This window comes from Podarcis tiliguerta, assembly GCF_965153285.1.
Source record: "Podarcis tiliguerta genome assembly, chromosome: 11".
NCBI classification, from domain to species: Eukaryota; Metazoa; Chordata; class Lepidosauria; order Squamata; family Lacertidae; genus Podarcis; species Podarcis tiliguerta.
The window spans coordinates 4,645,033-4,665,740 of NC_139544.1; the positions used below are offsets into that span (position 1 = coordinate 4,645,033).

At 45.3% G+C, this 20,708-nt stretch overlaps 2 protein-coding genes and 2 long non-coding RNA genes across 12 annotated transcripts; 3 read left to right on the forward strand and 1 right to left on the reverse strand.

Annotated features, from left to right (window-relative positions):
* Window positions 1-4,002: 4,002 nt before the first annotated feature.
* Window positions 4,003-7,144, forward strand: LOC310659720 (uncharacterized protein; the record flags this gene model as incomplete). 9 transcript variants are annotated; one of them, XM_083403469.1, is made up of 8 exons in its annotated part: window positions 4,005-4,570; window positions 4,646-4,764; window positions 4,896-5,045; window positions 5,446-5,588; window positions 5,742-5,856; window positions 5,968-6,104; window positions 6,290-6,409; window positions 6,541-6,808. In XM_083403469.1, the coding sequence occupies exons 1-8, from the start codon at window positions 4,378-4,380 to the stop codon at window positions 6,806-6,808; spliced, it is 1,245 nt and encodes a 414-aa protein (XP_083259595.1). In that variant the 5' UTR covers window positions 4,005-4,377. The 9 variants fall into 9 exon arrangements, 7 of the variants coding, with proteins under 7 accessions (XP_083259593.1, XP_083259595.1, XP_083259597.1 ...); XR_014502958.1 differs by adding an exon at window positions 6,836-6,972 and having other exon boundaries at window positions 4,006-4,570; window positions 5,742-6,104; window positions 6,290-6,404; window positions 6,541-6,726; XM_083403471.1 differs by adding an exon at window positions 7,032-7,144 and having other exon boundaries at window positions 4,006-4,570; window positions 5,742-6,104; window positions 6,541-6,655.
* LOC310660247 (uncharacterized protein) lies at window positions 7,081-9,236 on the forward strand (the record flags this gene model as incomplete). The annotated part of the gene is made up of 7 exons (XM_083404564.1): window positions 7,081-7,166; window positions 7,319-7,483; window positions 7,746-7,902; window positions 7,984-8,090; window positions 8,192-8,297; window positions 8,540-8,602; window positions 9,031-9,236. The coding sequence occupies exons 1-7, from the start codon at window positions 7,164-7,166 to the stop codon at window positions 9,234-9,236; spliced, it is 807 nt and encodes a 268-aa protein (XP_083260690.1). The 5' UTR covers window positions 7,081-7,163.
* Window positions 9,237-9,458: 222 nt separating this feature from the next.
* On the reverse strand, window positions 9,459-11,803 carry LOC310659773. Its single transcript, XR_014502989.1, has 2 exons — window positions 11,647-11,803; window positions 9,459-9,542 (listed from the first exon to the last, which is right to left on the reverse strand). It is a non-coding gene; the product is annotated as an uncharacterized lncRNA (long non-coding RNA).
* A 255-nt stretch (window positions 11,804-12,058) lies between these two features.
* On the forward strand, window positions 12,059-20,672 carry LOC310659766. The gene is made up of 3 exons (XR_014502980.1): window positions 12,059-13,023; window positions 14,000-19,400; window positions 19,778-20,672. It is a non-coding gene; the product is annotated as an uncharacterized lncRNA (long non-coding RNA).
* Window positions 20,673-20,708: the final 36 nt, after the last annotated feature.

Sequence of the window (20,708 nt, forward strand, 5' to 3'; positions counted from 1 at the left end):
AATGTGATTTGAAAAAAGTTTCTTCCCTACCCTACCCCTGGATGCATACTATTCTGTAAGACTACTCTTTTCCCCATTAAGCTCTGGTGCTCTGTAGCTTCTGGGGTGCGGGTCTCTCTCCAGGCCTGCCCACAATAAACCATGACAAGTGTAAGGTTTCTTAGATCTCTTAATCTCATCATGGCTATTTAACTCTATAGTCCCCCTATAGTACCTGAGGGACGCGGGTGGCACTGTGGGTAAAAGCCTCAGCGCCTAGGGCTTGCCGATCGTTTTTCGGTCCCAGCGCCTGCCAACCTAGCAGTTCAAAAGCACTCCCGGGTGCAAGTAGATAAATAGGGACTGCTTACTAGCGGGAAGGTAAACGGCGTTTCCGTGTGCGGCTCTGGCTCGATGTCACGCTGGCCACGTGACCCGGAAGTGTCTCCGGACAGCGCTGGCCCCCGGCCTCTTGAGTGAGATGGGCGCACAACCCTAGAGTCTGTCAAGACTGGCCCGTACGGGCAGGGGTACCTTTACCCTATAGTACCTGCTGACACTTAGGTGGAGCCTCACCTCTTGGGCCTCTTGATCAGGCACAGGCAAACTTAGCCCTCCAGCTATTTTGGGACTACAACTCCCATCATCCCTGACCACTGGTCCTGTTAGCTAGGGATGATGGGAGTTGTAGTCCCAAAACATCTGGAGGGCCAAGTTTGCCTATGCTTGCTGTTGATAATGGCAGTGGGGTTCTTTTTTCTAAGTTAGATAAGTCACATCACACTGGTGGGTCTTGTTGTACTGAACACCACATGACCTCTGAGAGATTCCCCAGGTACAACCATGACATTCACAAGTGTTTCTTGCACTGAAGGTGGTCAAACTACACCTATGCAGTGGAGGCTGTTCCATTAAGGCAAATGGGTCACTGCCTCACCACCTTCAGACTGCCTTCAGCCAGCTGCCACCCTACCTTCCTATTTACAACAAAATACATTTGTCTGTACAGTCATACGTTTACGTTTGCTTCATGTTATGTTCTTTCAGGTTACATCCTGCGGTGACCCGGAAGTACCAGAAAGGGTTACTTCCGGGTTTTGCCGCTCGCGCATGCACAGAAGTGCAAAATGACGTCACATGCATGCGGAGAAGCAGCGAATCGCAACCTGCACGTGCGCAGACGCACCGCTGCAGGTTGCACTCTTTTCATGTTGCGAACGGGCCTCTGGAACGGATTCCATTCACAACCAGAGGTACTACTGTATTTAGCTCAGCCTTCACCTGCCTTCTGTCCTGGCCACCAGCACTGCTACCAAGCCCATGTTTTGCGCTTCAGCTTCTAGTTTGGGTCTGCAAGATTTGAATTAAATGCATAAAATCCTGGATGCTTTGGCAATGGCATATTTAGTCAGGGCTCCCAAAACTGAGGGCATTTCAATATGAAAATATAAGCATTTGCTAGACATTTAGAAGCTTCCACCATCCTGCCCTTTTTGTGTAGGTTTCTTGTTACATGAAGATGAACCTTGACACCAGTGGAACAACTCCCATTGTTCTTGTTTTAAAACCGTACAAGTATTTTGCCTCATTGTGTCCACCTTTGAGGGTCATTCATGCATAGCATAAGTCTCTCCCTCCAGACTGCCTGTGTCTGAAAAATGAAAAACTAAGAGAAACTAAAATGGGCAGATTTGCCCTGTATGTGTGAACTAGCCTTACGTCAAAATACTCAGTCTCAACTGGTGTGTGTGTTCTACCACTAGAGCGTACTGTTTTACAGTCAGTGCAGAAAGGAGAACTGCTACAATAACAACATAATTTTATTCTTGAGGATAAGAACAGAAGTTTGGCATATGACAAACTGGGCAATCAACGTGATTAAAAGAGGCCTGACTCACCGTCTCTGTCTTGTGAAAATGCTACCACATTCGTTTTTCAGGGAAAGTTCAGGTAAAAGCTAGAGACAACTAGTGTGAAGATGTAAACAGCCACAAGGAAATGCTTTCAGCCATATGGTGTGCCTTGTATTTCAACACATGTGGTCAACAGTTTTCTCTCAAGATGATCAAAAAACATACACATTCACTCAAATGAAGGATAAGAAATCTGTGCAATTTTCTCCTGCTTTTCAGCATCTTAGCTTTACCCTTCAAACTTTTTTTTAATGACTACAATGCATGAATCATTTCAAATGAACCAGCGGCAACAGGAAGTGTGGGCTTTAATGTTCCAATTCTGGAGGCAGTGGATAGTGATAGCTTTGCATATGGGAGAACCAGGTTGAATCACATGGAACCTTTGTATGGCCATGGGCAAGTCAATCTCAGCCTCAGCAGCTTTTATGTAAAATACCCTACAGATTTATCATTATTATTATATTTTATCATTATCAAGTTTGTCTATATGCTTTCCCAGCAATGTTCAATGCAGTTTACAATAACATTACAACACAAACATCAATACAACAATAGAACAAAGGTATATAAAATGGCATAAGCATACTGTATGAAATCCATTATTAAAACATTTCAGAAATCATAGCATTTATCTTCACATTAGCCAGTTAACAAAACAACATCCCATCAATTAAATTCCACCATTATTGAGACTGGCACAAAAGTATCCATTTAGCTAGCTAACTTATCCATAAGGTCTAATCATGAAGTCTACTAGGCCACACGGAGTCTCCTAGAACCTTGGCACTGAGGCCGTGAATTCCATGTTCTCAAGGGCCGTTGCCTAGCAATTGAACTTGTGACCGTTTGAACTGAGATTCCTGCATCCTCAGCATCTCAAGGTTTGCAGTGGTGGCCTGTAGTGACCTTCGCTCAGTCACTACATTAGAAGATGGCGTCCCAAAGATTCCTGGAGGTAAGTGGAGGTTGCCATGGCCAGGGGACTTAACTCTAGAACCTAGATTAATGGTCTCACCGAGTTTGGCAAAGAGCTATCCAAAGTCAAAGAAAGGGTTGAGCTTTGCCCAAGTTGTAGGAAGGGGAGAAGGAATGCCGAAAAGGAAAATTTAGTGTTCTATATTGCAGTCGATTGAATATTATTTTGAACAGAGGATTCCTTCTGATTTATATACATGTGAATCTGGGAGGTGCTTCATTTATATTTCTGCATATGATGGATGTTATCTTTGTACTATAGTTTGGAGGGAAAGGGAAAAACAGAAGAAGAAAAGAGTGTGAGCAGCTGGCCCAGTGGAGGGGATGCCGGATGGATCTGGTTTTTCTGCAGAGCATATGCAGGGAGCCCTGCTGCCTACCTGTCCCCCAACTGTCATGTGGCGGCAGCCATTTCATCAGGCTGCCTCAGTGGGAGATATGAGAACAGCATTCTAGACCCTGGGGCCTGAGCTTGTGAGTTGTCTTTTCCTCTGCCCTAAGTTTGCCCCCTTTCCTTGTGTGTTGTATTTCTGTTGGTCAGATTGTTTATTACAATAGAAGTCTGCGATTAGGGAGTTTCTTGCATTTGATTTCATGGAAGGCTCTCTTGGAGCCTTTTCGGCTTAGGAGAGGGGTACAAATGCTCTAAAGGAATGAATGGATGAATAAGGTCTCTAAGGAAATTGAGGACAGATATTTTCAGTTTCTTTCCCAACCTACCTAGCCTGCACTTTCCTGATCAACACAAAACCATGAATGGGTCTGATCCACTCCTCACATTCTGATGTTCCTGTTTCTCTTTTCTTGTGGACAGGGAATTGATTTCGATGAAGATCAAATATCGGAAATCAGCCTGAAAGAAGGGGAGGATCTTCCTCCAAGGTAATGCTGTGCTAATCCCCTCCCCCCAATCATCAATTGCTTTCAAAAGCCCCCCCCCCATCCATTTCTATGGTGGTGGTGCTTGGGGTCTTTGAAGGATGGGAGGCAATAAAACCTTTTTACACAAGTGCTACTCCTCTCTCCCCTCAGCATCCCAACCACAGGTTCACCGGATGCGGCTGATGTTCCTCCCGAAGGCTTCAGCAAGGACCAGCTGAAGACTAGACTTACGGATGTCATCACCACGATAAAGAGTGGGAAGATGGTCCGAAGGAAGGCGCTCTGAGAGCTTTCCGACCTCCTGCAGAAGATCCAGGAATATGTGAGTTACTGAAGCAAAGCATTGCAACCATGCAGGGCTGTCAAGGCCTTCAGGCTGCTCCTTCTAGGCCCACCCTGCAAGGTGCCCAAGGGATAATCAGGCATCCCAGCACATACCCAATTTTAAGAACAGAGCTGGGCCATAGCAGAATGAATCCTAGTGAGTAAAACAGCTGATAAAAGAAGTAAAAAGCAAACATCAGGAAAGGAGGGGTGGGAAGTCAAAAATAAATTGATATTTTCTGTATAGGATGCTAAGTGCTTTGGAATGTTTTGAAGATTTAATAAAAATGTTTTATGAAAAATGGTGAAGGGTTGCTTCTCTTATCAGGCCCTTCTCTGGGTTTCTTCTCAGCCATCGGTAGTGCTTCCTGCATCCTCCCTTGGCCAACTGGTGGCGATTTCCTATCTGTGTGCATTGGATCCAGACCTGGAGTGCAGGCAGCGGGCAGCAGAGGCCCTCTGCCATCTTCTGCCCATCCTGCGGTGCAACAAAGGTGAGACTGGAAGAATGCATCGCAGCATGGGGTGGGGTGAGCAAGACCCGAACTAACTTTGGCTTTCCTTTGCAGAGATGCTAGCACGAACATCATGGAACCAAACGCTCATCATCAGAGCTGAGAAGGTCCTCAAATCCACCGGAGGACCGGTTCCTGAATTGTTCGTGAATAACTGTTACTCTCTTGCCAGGGTAAGTCGCTGTTACACCAGGCACAGCGGTCTCTCAAGCCACATGTTCTGGGTTCCGCAGAGAAAGCACTTGGGGTTTCTGCTCCCCAGCCCTGCCCTGTGGGCATCTCTGACCTTCCTCTCTTGCTTCAGGTCTTTGGTGTCTTACTCCCTGCGGAGCAGCTCTTGGAGGCCATGTGCTTCCTGGCCAGCAACCTGGTTCTTGAGAGCAGCTTCAACCCCTTGGACATCTCCCACCTGCTGCAAGAGTTCATCAAGCAGTTTAGCAGCAAAGCAGTAGAGGTAAGGTGTCTTCAAAGGTAGGAGAGAAGAAGAATCTCCGCTTTGGTGTAGGGGAGGCAACCTAATGCCATTGGGTGTCCAGGACACATGTTTGTTGAGAAGGCCCTGGCAATGTCAGGACAAGAAGCTCAGCCAAGGGTCCTGAGAAACATGGGTTCAGGAATGGGGAATCCTCCTCCTCCTGGGAGCAGACTGGTAAGCTTTTCTCTTGGCCCACAATGGAGAGGGGAACTGGTTCCCTGGAGCTGCCTGTGTCCAATACTCCCAAGGACCTTTGAAGGAAGATGGCTGTGGTGGCACAGGTCAAGGGTCCCTCTTTCTATGAGGGATGGAGGGATCCGCCTGCAGACAGCCCCACTTCCTTGTACTCTCCAAGCAACCCTCTCCTTTTCTCTGACAGGTGGAGGTGCTGCTGGAGGCCTTCTACAAAATCACCCAGGGGCCTACAGTGGAGGGCAGAAACATGGCCTTCTTCACTTTCTCCATCTTGTCACACCACCACCTGGAGAAAGTGGTTGAATACCTCCTCCAGTTTCCTTTCGGGTATGGAGCCCTCCAGGTTCTACTGGGCTAAGGGGAAGGTTGGCAAGCTGCAGGGCTTGCTCAGAAAGCCCTTGCTGCCATTTCCTCTCTCTGGAGCATGGCAGCAAGCAGAAGACTTGAATCTGACCATTGCTCTTGTTTTTGCATTCACAGAGACTGCGAGAGAGTATGGAAGGAGGTTTTGGCATCAGCCAACCAAGAACAACTGCTCCATCTCATGGCCGAGCAGCTTTACCAAAGCCCCTTGGTAGAATCTGCCACCCAAGTGGTAAGAACGAACCACCTGCTTTCTGGCTTCCTTCTTACCAGGGTAATATCGAGGGGTTTCTGTATTCTGCAGAAAAGCAGGGAAAGTGACTTGCACCTCTCTCTTCTACAACAACATCTCACCAGCCTGTTCCACGCCATCCTCAGGATAGAGGAATACAAGGCAGCTGTGCGCTGGAATTTCCCACAGCTGCTGATCGCTCTCCTGGGGATGGTTGTCAACTTCCACTACGACCAGGAATTCCTTGGGTGAGTAGTGTGTTGCAAAGGGGCCAATGGAGTCATTTTCCCTTCAGCCTCTGGGGGTTTCCAGTCCAACTTGGTTTTCTAAGGGAGGCTCTCCTTCAGGCGGCTGTTAGGGAGGAAGAATGGGGAAGGAATGTGAGTGTGTGGCAATGACCCTCCTGGTAAAACTGGCCTTGCTTTTGTTACAGAGGGGCTAAGGAAGTTCTGTACCTCCTTCTCGGCACCACTGGAGAGGAAGTAGAGACGGCCATCATAGACCAACTTTTCTGCCTGGAGAATTTCAGCCAGGGGTTGTCTGCCATGGTGAGGCAAGAGGAAGAACAGGGTGACCTTCCAATGGTCTGGCAAACGGAGTTGAAGGCACAGGATCGGACTGTGCCCCTGTTTGCTTCCTACAGTGTCTCTCCCTTCCTTACCAATATCTGCTTCTCCATTTCAGAGCTGTCGGAAAGCGACGCTGGTGGATCCCTCCCATGGTAGAAAACATCACTGCTGCTCTCGAGGACCAGGAGTTTGCCAGAATGCCACAAGTAGCGGCAGCTATCTACATCGAGGTGAGGGGGACTGACGCGGGAGGAAATGGGTGCAGCAAGGAGGCCCTGGCTTGGTTTCTGCCGAGTGTTGGGCTTTGTGTTCTTCGGTTCCCTTTGTGTCCTTGGTTCCCCAACCAGCCTTCATCAGAATTTGGACCTTGCAGCTGTCTTTAGCTTCCATATTCTGTGGCTTTTGTCAAGGCTACTTTGAGCCTAAGGACTGTTGCCTGTTTTAGTGTTCCTCAGAGTAGACCCATTGGATTTGATGTCCATGACAAACATGGGTCCATTCACTTCAGTGGCTTTGCTCTGTGAAGAACTACAGATGGTGGATAAAAAGAGAATCTGCCTCAACCTCTCATCACCGAAGAGTTTCTTTCTCTTTGGGCCTCTTTAGCTGCTCAGCTGCCGTCTGCAGATCTAACCCTGTGAGGATACACTGGAGCAGCTCCTCACCTGGCTGGAACATGACCACCTGCAAGTCCGGAAGCTCAGCGTCAGAGGGATATCCCTGCTTCTGGACTCTGACATGGCAAGTGATGCTCAGAGGGAGGGAGGGGGGTACAGATCCCATTTCTAATCATGGCCCAGCACTCTTTTGCTGACATAATGCTGAAGGGCCTGTGCTAAAAGAAAAAATGTGGGGCCCTTCAGACCTTTGAAAAGATGCTCTCTTTTGTGTAGGACCCTTCGCTTCTGCGGCTGTTGCTGCTGGATTCCCTCCCTTCTGCAGACGCCGATGTCCTCCCAGACTTGATGCACCTGGTAGACCAAGCCTACCTCTCCAGGGAGCTGGGAGAGGAAGAGATGAAGATGCTGGCGGCAACCTACTGCGGTCTGGCTGCCCATGTGAGTATTAGGGAACACATGACATCACACACAGTGGAGGAGGAATGCTTTGGAAGAGGAAGGGTGGTGTTTAGACTGGCATGCAGTGGAGATTCTCTGGCTTCAGGAGGGTGTTCCTCTGGAGCACCTTCTCTTGGAAGCCTGCCTGGAAAACACAGGGGGAGGAGGATAGGGGGCTGAGCAGCCTCAAAACACCCCGGTGGGCAGGCGAAAAGAAACTGCTCTGATGAGAAACACAATCTCTGATGTTTTCTGCCTACAGGAGGAAGACTCTGTCTGGGCCTCAGCCATCCAACATCTGGGGCTGCTTCGGGGCTGGGTGAGAGACCAAAGGCTTCCCATAATAACAACAGAAGAAGAAGCCATTCATGAACTGGTCGTCGTCCTCATTCACCTCGAAGACGAGGATGAGGTGGCCAAGTAGGAGGGAGGGATTGTTCTCAGGAGTTTTCAAGATTTCTTTTATGGCAATTTGTAACCCTCTTCTCTTCTTGTGTTGCAGGCCGCAAGGAGGGCTCTTTCCCATCTAGCCCCACAAGTCAAGTGGTGGGCGCATCCCAACAAATTTAGCCTCCACTTTGCTCTCCACCAGGCTGCCAAGCATCTGGTAAGGTCCCTCTGGTTCGTTGGCAGCTTTGCCCAGGGATGTCCTTGGGGGTGCACTCTCAAGCCTGTCTGATGCCACTTCTCCTTTGTCTTTGCCAACAGAGCAAGACCTTCAGCAAGAACATCCTTCGGAGTGCTGCCTTGACATGTACAAAGCCGTCTGCCAACAGGCTGCCAGCAGTCTCCAGGGTGGCAGCTCTGCTTCTGGGTAAGTCAAGCAACATCCTTCCCTGGTAGGGATGGACAGAAACGTCTTGGAAACAATGGCAGGGAGGATGGCCATGTCCCCAGGCCGCTTGCTAGATAGGGGTCCATCTGCGCCCAGATCTTGCTCTGACTGCTCCACGAGGGTGGAGGCCTCTAGACGCATCAGAGCATACCTGTCAAGCTGCCCCTGCCTCCACTGCTTTGCACCGAGGTGATGTCCCTTTTCTTGCCCTGTCTCTCTAGGTCATCTGGCTTTCCGGGATGCCAGTTTCATCCAGAGCCAAGACATGGCATCCTATGGCACATGTAAGTGAGATGTACGGAGGCCAGGGAGGGATGCTTCTGCTGAGAAAGGGCTTTAGGGGAAGGCAGATTCCCAGATGTATGTGCAGACAAAGGTGCCACAAGATGAACATGCAAAGAGGATTGGAATGCCCTCTCTCACACACAAATATTCCCCTACCCCACACCCTGGTCCTGGGAGGAGCTCTGGTGGGGGTGCTTTGCAAGTTTTTGCCTTGTGAAAAGCTGATTCCTCTTCCTCAAGGGGAACCACCACTGCTTGTGTCCTGGTTGGGGTGGATACCCTGTGGACTCCTGCATCCCAACCTACAACCAGCGCACCTCCCCGGCCCGATTGCTGGGGCCACCCGATGGCTGTCTTAATATTTTTGATGGATGGCTCTTTTCCTATGCATCTCCACCTTGCTCAACCTTTCTCCCTTGCCACTCAGGGCTGGAAGAGATGCAGCAGCATGAGGAAGAAGGGCTCAGGAGGACAGGGAGGAGCTGCCTGAACATCATGCAGCGGGCCTGTAAACATCGGCAGAAAGGCAGGGTCCAGCGCCTTGTGAGGAGGCTGCTCCGCTGTGTTCACAGGGAACCTTACCCGCAGGATCTGGTGGGCTATTTGGACATCTGGTGGGCTGTTTGGATGTGACGTTTCTCAAGGAGCCCCTTTTTCCTCCTGGCAGAACATCCGCAGTAGCGCCAAGCCAAGGCAACGTGGACATCAGAGTTGTGCTGCAGAGATTCCATCTTCTGCTCTCCGCGGGATCCAGTCTGGACCAGCACCAGGAACATCAACGCCATCAGGATCGACCAAGAGGAGTGGTGCTGCCCTCACGACCCTCCATACATAGCGGTAGGAAACCTTTTTGTTGTTGTTGTGTTTCTTGTTGATGTTGTTCTTGATTGTTGTTTTTATTGATGGATTTTGAATCTCAGGGTGGTTCACAACACCAAGCTGCAGTATACGAAGCACAAAATACATAATAAAAATAATCACTGCACAAAATTCATGATAAAAATATCAGAACATAATAAAAAAAAAAAAGCACAACGAATAAACAATACAAAAGCCCCGAAAACAACACTCTAGCCCACAAATACAAAATCTAAATCAACATATCACATTTAACAACTGTTTAGAACAACCCCGCCCTGCAAATCAAACAGCACCCACCCAAGATAAAACCCCATATTTGTTAAAAGTCATGTTAACACAAGGGGGCTGGCCCATGATCTGGCCCCACCCCCTAAGTGCCGCCCCCAAAGGGACAATCTTATCTTTGTTGTTTCCCCTTTGTTAGGGGTGCCGTCCCAGGACAGGCAGGCTCCCCCAGTTGCTGGTGTACGCCCAGGGTCCGGTTCCTTGCAAGACTCTCTGCCATCCTCTTGATTGAGGGGTGGCAGGCAACCCCCCCAACAGTAACTTTCTTCCATTTCTTTGTTAGAAAACACCTCCCCCTTTTTAATTTTTTTTCCCCACCAACAGCAGGGATTATGTTGGGGGCAACTAGAGGGACTAACATTCATGAGATTTAATACCCTTTCTAACATAATCTCTTTTCTCTCTTTCTTGCATGGAACAAAACCGTGATGGGAAACAGCGGCCTATCTGCTGGAGCCTGGGGGGGAGACCTCCGGAGAAAAGACCCCCGCAAGAATGTCATCATCCGGGAAAGGAGCTGCCCTGAAGACAACACCTACAACATCGACCCTCCATCTAGCAGTGAATTTAAGGACTGGACACTTTTTATTGACTCTTTCAGGACTTAAAACAGCAAACAGGACTTTTTTTAGTGAGATAGATAGGTTAAAATGGATGTATAGAATGGTATAGGCAAAATATGGAGCATTCAAGGGTAGATAACACTATGCTAGATAGTATTTTGTATATTATTTTTGTTCCTTCTTTTTTATAAGCACCTTTGTTCTTTCCCCCCTCATTTCCCCCCTTCCCATCACTTTATTTCTTTATAATTGTAATTATTTTATTAAAAATATATTTTTTAAAAAGGGTAAATATGGATCTTATGGTTTATGTTAAAATGTGTAAAAAATCATTTTGTAAAAAATGAATAATATTTTTGTTAAAAAGAGAAATAGGTCATTTGGTTTGTGAAAAGTAAGCTAGTAAGGGAAATCTCTACACACTTCCCTGGAGGGATGCCCCGTCATCCCAAGATGGAGACATAGAGGCATAGAGATGGGAGGATGCTGGAATCTGGAGAGGCAGGAGATTGTCTTGCTCTGAGCTGGACCCAGAGCTTTGGCCTGGGGCAACCCTGGGAAGCTAATGGGGAAGCAAGATCGGTTGGAGGGTCACTGCCGTGAAACGCTTCATCCTAGCATCTATGTTAGCATCCATGTGCAAGCAAGGCTTAATATCCCAAAGACACCCCCGTCTTCATTCCAAGGAAACTGACCCCAGGCTAAGCGCAGGCAGCCCTGGAGTCGTCTGCCGCTCAGAGATGGGGATGTTCACAACTGTCCCTTTTCAGCATCCTGCCCCACTTCCTCATCATCTCACCTGCAAACTAGGTAACAACCGAGCAAACTTTTGGTATGGTGTTTAAATCATTAGCGATTATGTTGAGAGAGCTAGCATGGCAAGTTGTTTGACTTCCATGGGCCAGTGTGGTTAACATGAAGGAATATTCAACATTATCAGAGATTCTAATGTTTGAACAAGGAACCTCATAGTTAAGGGATGGGATCTGGCCTAGAAAAGGACTTGGAGTCCTCTTCAAGCTTGAAAAAGAAGTACAGTGGTACCTCAGGTTACATACGCTTCAGGTTAAATACACTTCACGTTACAGACTCCGCTAACCCAGACATAGTACCTTGGGTTAAGAACTTTGCTTCAGGATGAGAACAGAAATTGTGCTCCGGTGGTGCAGCAGCAGTGGGAGGCCCCATTAGCTAAAGTGGTGCTTCAGGTTAAGAACAGTTTCAGGTTAAGAGCAGACCTCCAGAACAAATTAAGTACTTAACCTGAGGTACCACTGTATGTTGGTTACTAGCAGGCCTGGCATTATGAAGGTGGCTTTGTCTGGGATGAATACCTTGCTTCCTTAATACAAAATTCTCTTTGCAGGTATTGTTGGATGCCAACTCTGATAAGCCCAAGCCAGATGATGGGAGTCCTCTTTCCCACAATTCCTCACAGCTCCAGCCACGGACTTCAGGTACTTTGGACCCTGTGGGTGACGTGAAGCGGAAATTAATAATGCAGAGTTTTAAAGTGAAAGAAGAAGAGCTTTGCTGAGTTAAAATAAACTTATTCATAAACAACATTGACTGAGATTACATACTGACTCCGCTCATAACTGAGGCAAACTGACCCTAACTGAAATCTTACAGAGAACACAGAGAGAAAATGGCCGCCAAGTCACATGTCAGAGTGACTCAGCAGTTGGCAGTTAGGCCTGAATAACTTGAGTAGGCCCAAATGACTGTACAGTCCCAGCACTTCCCAGCCTGCTTTGCTGCTTCTGCTCTCATGTGTCTTTGTCACATGACACTCCCCAAAGACCTAGAGAGCAGAAATATAAACAGGCTGGGAAGTGCTGGGCCTGCTGGGCCTACTAAAGTTATTCAGGCCTAACTGCCAACTGACATGTGACTCATTCTCCTTATAAGTAGCAGCCATTTTGTCTCTGTGTTCTCTGTAAGATTTCAGTCAGAGTCAGTCTGCCTCAGTTATGAGCAGAGTCAGTATGTAATCTCAGTCAATGTTGTTTATGAAGAAGTTCATTTTAACTCAGTAAAGCTCTTATTCTTTCACTTAAAAACTCTGCATTACAGTCATACCTTGGTTAAATGTGCTTCAGGTTGAGCGTTTTCAAGTTACACTCCACAGCGATCCAGAAGTAATGGAGTGTGTTACTTCCGGGTTTCGCCACTCGCGCATGCGCAGATGCTCAAAATTACATCACGCACATGTGCGGAAGCAGCAAAACGCGCAGATGCGCAGTCGTGTCATATATTCTACTCAGGATGCGAACAGGGCTCCGGAACGGATCCCGTTCGCATCCAGATGTACCACTGTGTTAATTTACGCTGCGCGTCAATGGGTTGTATCTTTAGCTCACTGAACTTAGCAGACATGGCTAACTTAGACCCAGTAATTTCATTGAGTCTACTCTGAGCAGGGCTTAGTTGGGTACAACCCTTTAGGCCTGAATGCACATTGCATTCAGCCATAGGGTGGCCACGTGCCCTACTTTACAGAGGACAGGTCTGTATCTGAAGGGCTGTCAGAGGACAGTCCTTTATTTGAAAAAGTCATTTTTATTGACTTACTTGTCCAAGCCTAGTTTAAATATAAGGAACCAAAAGCGGGGTGACCAGGGGTATTCAATTTGCCCATCAATAGTGACCACCTTGACAGCAGACTGAGCAGGCACACAATTCAGCTGACCACAGTCTTCCCCACTATGGTGAGATGTGTTGTACTTAAATTTAAATTGTAGCAATCATTTGTATATTTGCATTTATACATATAAATTAGCATATTTAAATTTTATGAAAGTAGTTCCCGTCCTTTTTTGGTGATGAATGTCCCCTTTTCTGGTGATTTGTAATTGAGCATCAGACTCCAAAATCAGGTTGATGTGTAGTGAATATGAGGCAGAGGAAAGTTCTCCTTTCCTAGTCAGACTGCTCTATCGATGACAGGCATATCAATGGACATACCAGCAGTGAGAAAGAAATACTGAGGTATGCACAATCTTGGCATGTTTACTGCCATACTATTGCACACAATCAATCTTAGTTCCAGGTAAGTGTGTGCAGGATTTCAGTCAAAATGACCATTTGTGCTATACTACCTCTGGTAGAAATACAATTTGTAACTTCAAATGTCATCCTGGAAAAATGCTGCATTTTGTGACAATTGGCTAGCTGGACTTTGGGAAGGAATTTATGTTCAGTCAGTGCTGTTCTCTCTAGAAAGGAGGATTTCTGAACAAAAACCTCTACCTCTTCATGCCCAAAGGCATATAATAAATTGAGTCTGATGTGCCAGTATGGACAAGTGACCTGCAGCTGTACAGTACCAATTTTGTTATGATCCTTGCTGCTTTACCAGGAGGTGGGAGACACAATGTGGGCCTGGATGAGCTTGCATTTGGATGTGGGTCAAAAGAATTTAATGCATAACCAGTGAATTTCTTAAGGTCTCGTTGAGGAAGAACTTGAGGCCACAAATGCTGTGAAAATGCTGTAAAAATATCTTCCACTGTACTTCTTTACACTTACACAGACACAGACACATTTCTTATGAAGTTTCAATCATTGCTTGTGTGTGTGTTCAGCAATACAAAATGCAAAGAAATAATACTATCACATAGCATCCAGTGACAGAAACATTGGACAAAAACTTATTTATTCATTTATTTATTGCATATAATCTAGGACTGCCATACACCTGGATTTTCCTGGACATTGCTGGGATTTCAGTGGCGGAACTGATGTCTGAGCTCAACAACTCTGGCGTTTGTCAATAATGTAGGTGTCTCTCCTTTAAAAGCTCAGCCATTTCGGTGATTTCATTTTAAAAAGCCCTGCAACTTTCAGGATGTTTTGGCAACTCTAATATAATCAGGGTGATGCTCTAACACAGAGGATGGAGGAGATAGGTTGATTTTGCAGTCCAGGATTTGAAATACCAGAAGCAGCTTCATGTTAAGTAGACAAATGGTTTAAACCTTGTGTGTGTAAGAAAATGTATTTTAATAGCTTGCTAAAACTTCTAATAAAATAAAATCCAAACATGTCTTTCTTCAGAGAACCATAGACCCTTAGAGTTGGAAGGGACCCCAAGGATGATCTAGTCCAACCCCCTGCAATGCAGGAATCTCAGCTAAAGCATCCATGGCAGATGGCCATCCAACCTCTGTTTAAAAACCTCCAAGGAACGAGAGTCCACCAGCTCTCGTGGGAGTCTCTTGCACTGCTGAACGGCTCTTACTGTCAGAAAGTTTTTCCAAATGTTTAGTCAGAGTTTCCTTTCTTGCAACTTGAAGCCATTCGTTTGAGTCCTACCATCCAGAGCCGGAGGAAACAAGCTTGCTCCCTTCTCCATCGTTAAGATGGAACCCTTAAGATATTTGGAGATGGCTTTCATATCTCCTCTCAGTCTCCTCTTCCCCAGGCTAAGCATACCTAGCTCCTTCAAGCGCTGCTCATAAGTCTTGATTTCCAGACCCTTGATCATCTTGGTTGCCCTCCTCTGCACATGTTCCAGCTTGTAAACATCCATTTTAAATTGTGGTGCCCAGAATTGGACACAGTATTCCAGGTCTGACCAAGGCAGAATAGAGTGAGACTATTACTTCCCTTGATCCAGACACTAGACTTCTGTTGATGAAGCCTAGAGTAGCATTAGCTTTTTTTGCAGCTGCATCACACTGTTGACTCATGTTAAGCTTGTGGCCCACCAAGACCCCTAGATCCTTTTCACATGTACCACTAGTAAGCCAGGTGCCCCCCAGCCTATATTTCTGCATCTGGTTCTATTGAAATTCATTTTGTTAGCTTGTGCTCAGTTCTCCAATCTGTTAAGGTCATTTTGAATTCTGATTCTGTCTTCTACAGCATTAGTAACCCCTCCCAGTTTGATGTCATCTGCTAATTTGATGAGCATCCCCTCAATTCCTTCATCCAAGTCATTTATAAAGATGTTGAACAACACTGGGCCCAGGACAGAATCCTGCAGCACCCCACTTGACGCTTTTTCCAGGATGACAAGGAACCATTAATGAGTACTCTTTGGGTTCTGTCAGTCAACCAGCTACAAATCCACCTAACAGTTACCTTGTCCAACCCACATTTTACCAGCTTCCTCATGAGAATATCATGGGGGACTTTGTCAAAAGCCTTACTGCAACAGATGTTGAAAAAGATGTTGACTCAATTTATCTGACCAATCTCAAATTCTGAACACTTTAATTCATGTTTTTCTAGAGTTTCTTTGCTACTTCATTTGGAGACAATATTGTTCCTAGCTGGAACTCTTAGATAGAATTAACTGGGCACTATTCAACAGCTGCTCCCCTTTGCTTCAATGACAGATATAAATAATTCTCAGATTTATTTAGTTTTTGTCTTATTCACATTCAGGAAACAAATTAGAATGGTACATTATTTGATCAGAATCTGCTCCTCCTGTATGTTAAGAAGTACGAGGCACCACTAATTTCATTGGTGAAACTGGCTTGTTTCAATGGTGAGACTATTAGCTGGTATATTTGCAAAAATAATATCATTCCTGCTAGGAAACAGCAGTTAATACAGGCAGCTGTATTTCTAAAACTGAGCCCTTTCCCTTCCGCCCCACTGTCATTTACCTCTGTGTAACCCCTCCCCACAGGGATTTTTCTCCCAGTTTAATTTACTTCTGGTTTCAGAAGAAAAAAGAGTTTAGATAATGAAGGCAAATCTTTCAGCTCTCTGTACCCATGCAATCCTTTTAAAAAGTCTTAATTCCCCTTTCTTAAAATTTGAATTTTTCCACTTTTCAGCCTGACCTGTCTGACAAAACCCATTGCCACCTATAATGTAGAGCTGGCAAAGAAAAAGAAGGCCTTTCTAACACAGTCTTTTCTTGCCAATGTGAACTGTTAGCAGAATTGCATATTATGCTATAGCAATGCTAAAACTGTTATTTATTTTCCAGTTTGTTTACCTATGGCGCAGGCAGGTTAATATGGCTAATCTAGGATTGTGCTTAGTTGGCTTCTTCAGAGATAACTTCAAGGAATGTTTAACAGGTGCCCTGGTTGTCAGTCACAAGCTTGGAAGGTAATGCAACAGGGTACCTTTACATTCTGGTATAGTCCAGAATTCAGCTACTTTGCATTGCACCTCATCCTTTACGTAGGATGAGATGCAATGCAAAGTAGCTGCATTCTGGGCTATACCATTTCAGGTCATAGTTTTTTGAATGCTCCCCCAGTACCCTACAAGTACCTTAACAAAACTTCTCCTTGATGTTTTAGGAATTTTTTTCCTTAAGAAAACACTCAAAACTATGACCCCCCCCCCACCTCCACCAATTGCAATCTAAAATGGTACAGTCTAGAATTTTATCGCCTATTTTGTGTAATGTGTCAGAGGAGCTCTTATTCCATTCATTGAGGGAATGTCCAGCCAGGTTATTCTGATAACCCTTTCCAAGAACGGCAAAGTTTCTTACACAGTTATCTCTTCTGCACATTATTCTGCCAAATAAAGTAATGGCCTTTATTACCTTGTCACTATCTCTGGGTCCCTCTTTCTATAGTGTTGTGGTGATTATTAATGTACAGCATCATAAATATCATTAGAAGGAAAGCTTAAACTATTCATTTCGACCCACCGATCTCTTGATTACATCATTTGCAAATGTTTTCACTGAGCGCATTATGAATTTCTCTAAGGACTATAAAATGTGTTTTAAAGTAAGCACAAAATGCTCTGATAAATAAAAACACTTGAATGATCTTCCTATTGGGTAGGAATGTCTATTTTAAAAATTACACCCCTCTTTTAAAGAAGCAATTGTAATAAAAAAATGGCTATCCCAAATGGCTAAGTTACATTCGATATTCCATGTCCCTGTGGTATGCACACTTTCTGAAAAGCTAAACTGACATAAACATTACTTTAAAAACTAATCAGGGTATATGGAAATGACATAAAATATCAGCACTGGTACTTAGAGCTAATCAGAAAACATTGCTTTGACAATCCGAAATCATAATATTTTATTGTGATTATTACCCACTGTGGTATCTGAAGTCTGTGTGATCCTGATGAGCTAAGGCAGGAAGAGGCAGCATCACAAGCCTCTCCAGCAGACAGATTGGTTGAGAGCTGCCTTGCCAAATAACTTGAGAGCCACCCTTCCTCATGGATATGAGCTTCCCTAGGTCCTTACAGAGGGAGTAGACCCCTTCTTACCAACTATGCCATTGCTGGACCGAGATGTCAACATTGTGCGGCTGATATATTCATAAAGGCTTGATATATTCATAAAGGCTCCTATTGCTTTGTGAAAGGAGTTCATTGTTTTCATGGGATAAATGAAGAACAGAGAACCAGATCAGATATTCCATTTTTCCCCTCATGTGTTTTGATAGCCCTGCAGGGTGCCTTCACATATTGGGCAGATTTTATAAGTTAAAATGTATAATCAAGCCATAAAGTGAGACAATTGCGTTATGTGGAAATCTTAAAGTTCCTCTTAGGAGTTAATTCACTGTAAAGAAGACATTTGATTTTATATTATTAGCATACGAGCCTGCAATGTAAATCTACAATGTTTTCGGCAACCTGATATTTGTGATTTCTAACATTTAACTGGAAACTCTTCTTACTCTGATAGGTCAATTATTATCCTCCTGAGGGGGAAGAGGGGAAGATGTAGAAATTTGACAATGCCAGAGAATGCTCCCTGTTATTTTTCACTACTTGTTCTGTTAGATAGTATCACAGAAACACATTATTCCTTGCATCTAGAGTTTAAGGCTCTTAGGCTGATGCCAAAGATAAGTAAGAGAGATGAACTATAGCAAAAGTCTAAATGCCATCTGAAAGCAAGATGCCTCTGTTCAGTTACAGAATATTTCCCCCCCTCCTTGCAATGGCTACTTGTAATGGGTTATTGTGTTAGGAGCCACGGAGCTGCCTCCAGTTTACTTTAATTTATTGTTGCAATAGCTCATGTGCTTCAACAGCCTAAAGAGCATTTCCCACAGATTAGTTAATAAGATGCAGCCCCGAGAAAGGCCCGGTGACTCTGTTTGTTACCGTCTGCTTAGCGCTGCTCTGGCTACAATATGCCAGTGCTGAAGTCAGTGAAACGGCAAAGGCATCATCAGCACACCATCGTCCAAGGAGAAGGCAAGCTGATACAGCAGAAGAAGAGATACTTTGTTTAGAGGCAGCAGAAGCTTCCAGCAAATGACCCAAGCGATTAGGAAAGAAAAATAGACAGGAATGCGATGAAAGGACAACCCCAAGCAGAGAATCATTATGAATGAACAGAAGGGCACTTTTTTTTTTTTTAGTTTTCAAAAATGCACGCACTTAAATGTAAAGGAAGGTCCTGGCAAAGATAAAACACTATAAAAGAGTGACACATTTGATGGATGTGTCATAAGCCTTGAAACAAACACACACACTCATCAATTGCTTCCTTGGCTTCAGTCCAGTGATTTTTATTTGGGAAAGCCACACGCTAGTGCGGTTTTGATTGCAGGAAGTGAGTGGTTGTGAGGATACTGTTTTATTGATGCGCTTAGTCCCCCCCCCCTCCACCCCCGATAGGGATGCTGATATGATGGGAACTGTTCTGTTTCTTGGAAAGAAGGGCTAGGAAACCTTCTCAGTTTGTTTTCAGTAATCTGTCATCCAGCCCAATAAACTTCCCCAGTGCTTTTATCTTAAAATAACACAAACACATACAACTCCCTGGCAATCCCACAACTGTGTGTGTGTTTATGTGTGTGCATCTGTCTATGCATCTGCGGGAAGCCTGTTGTGCTGCTATTAAAGCCAGTGATGGCCTTTTAAGACTGCCCTTTTCTTAATACATTTGATTTGCACTAGCCATTTCCAAGTAATGAGAGGGAGTAGGACTGGCCTTCCTTCAGTGGATACATGAGGATTATCCTGCTTCCCTATTTTAAGAGATGTGCTCTCCACTGCTGGAGAGAAGGGGTACAAAACATCCCAAGTGAAGAGAGACAAAGATTGCAAGGACCAGATGAAACAGGCCAGAAAGTTAGTTGTGTTTATGCCTTATCTGATGTCACTGTAATATAGGATGCCAGTTAAAGGTAAAGGTAAAGGTACCCCTGCCCGTACGGGCCAGTCTTGACAGACTCTAGGGTTGTGCGCCCATCTCACTCAAGAGGCCGGGGGCCAGCGCTGTCCGGAGACACTTCCGGGTCACGTGGCCAGCGTGACATCGCTGCTCTGGCGAGCCAGAGCCGCACATGGAACGCCGTTTACCTTCCCGCTGGTAAGCGGTCCCTATTTATCTACTTGCACCCGGGAATGCTTTCGAACTGCTAGGTTGGCAGGCGCTGGGACCGAACAACGGGAGCGCACCCCGCCGCGGGGATTCGAACCGCCGACCTTTCGATCGGCAAGTCCTAGGCGCTGAGGCTTTAACCCACAGCGCCACCCGCGTCCCTAGGATGCCAGTTACACATTGCCAAAAAAGAGGAATTCCATCAACAAAACAATTGACATGAATCTGCACAAATTTTGCGTGCACTAATGTATATGTATAGATGCAAATTTAGAAATGTTTACTACAATCTAAACAGAAATATGCAATGAATCTCACCTTAGTGGAAAAGACTGTGGCTGAGTAACTAACTATTGCTAACTGTCGATGGGCAACTTCAAGGCTCTGGTCTCCCTTATTCTGGTTCTTTTAAGTGGATTTGGACCAGACAGCCCTTCAAAGAAAGGATGCCTTCAAACAGAGGACTGTAATTTGATAGTCTTTTAAAGAGAGGCCTTTTTAAACTTGGCCACATAGCCAGCCTATGTCATTGGCACCATCCTGTAGGTGCTCAAAGCAAGTACTACTGCTATTACTGTCCTGAAAGAAAGAAACAACCACCTCATGTATTATCATCACTGTGTTTGTTTGCTTGCTTGGGCAACAATTACCATTTCTAAGCAATTGGAATACAGTTTTAGCAGTGGGAAATAGTGAGTTCACTCCTGATAAACCACCTGTTGATGGGATGTGATCTGAGCAATCACTGTTTAGTCTCTTCTCACCCCAATAAACTAACATCTGCAAGGCCCAGAGATACTTTTCGTATATAAATGGTTTAAGATTCAAATATAATTCAGGTTCAGTCATGTCTCCCTATCCATTTGCTTCATTGGATTTCCCATGACCCAATGTATACCCATATAGATAGTGATGTAAGACCTGCGTTCACAAATACTGTAACCAAATGGTGTCATCCAAAATCAACACATTTAAAACTAGAAAAGCACCAGCCAGGTACACAATGCTGACTCTTGCCCAAAGGGGCTTGCATCATATCAGCATAAAACAAGTGAAAAGAAAAACAAAGGAGAATAAAAAGTCCCAGAAATCTATTTGGGAACA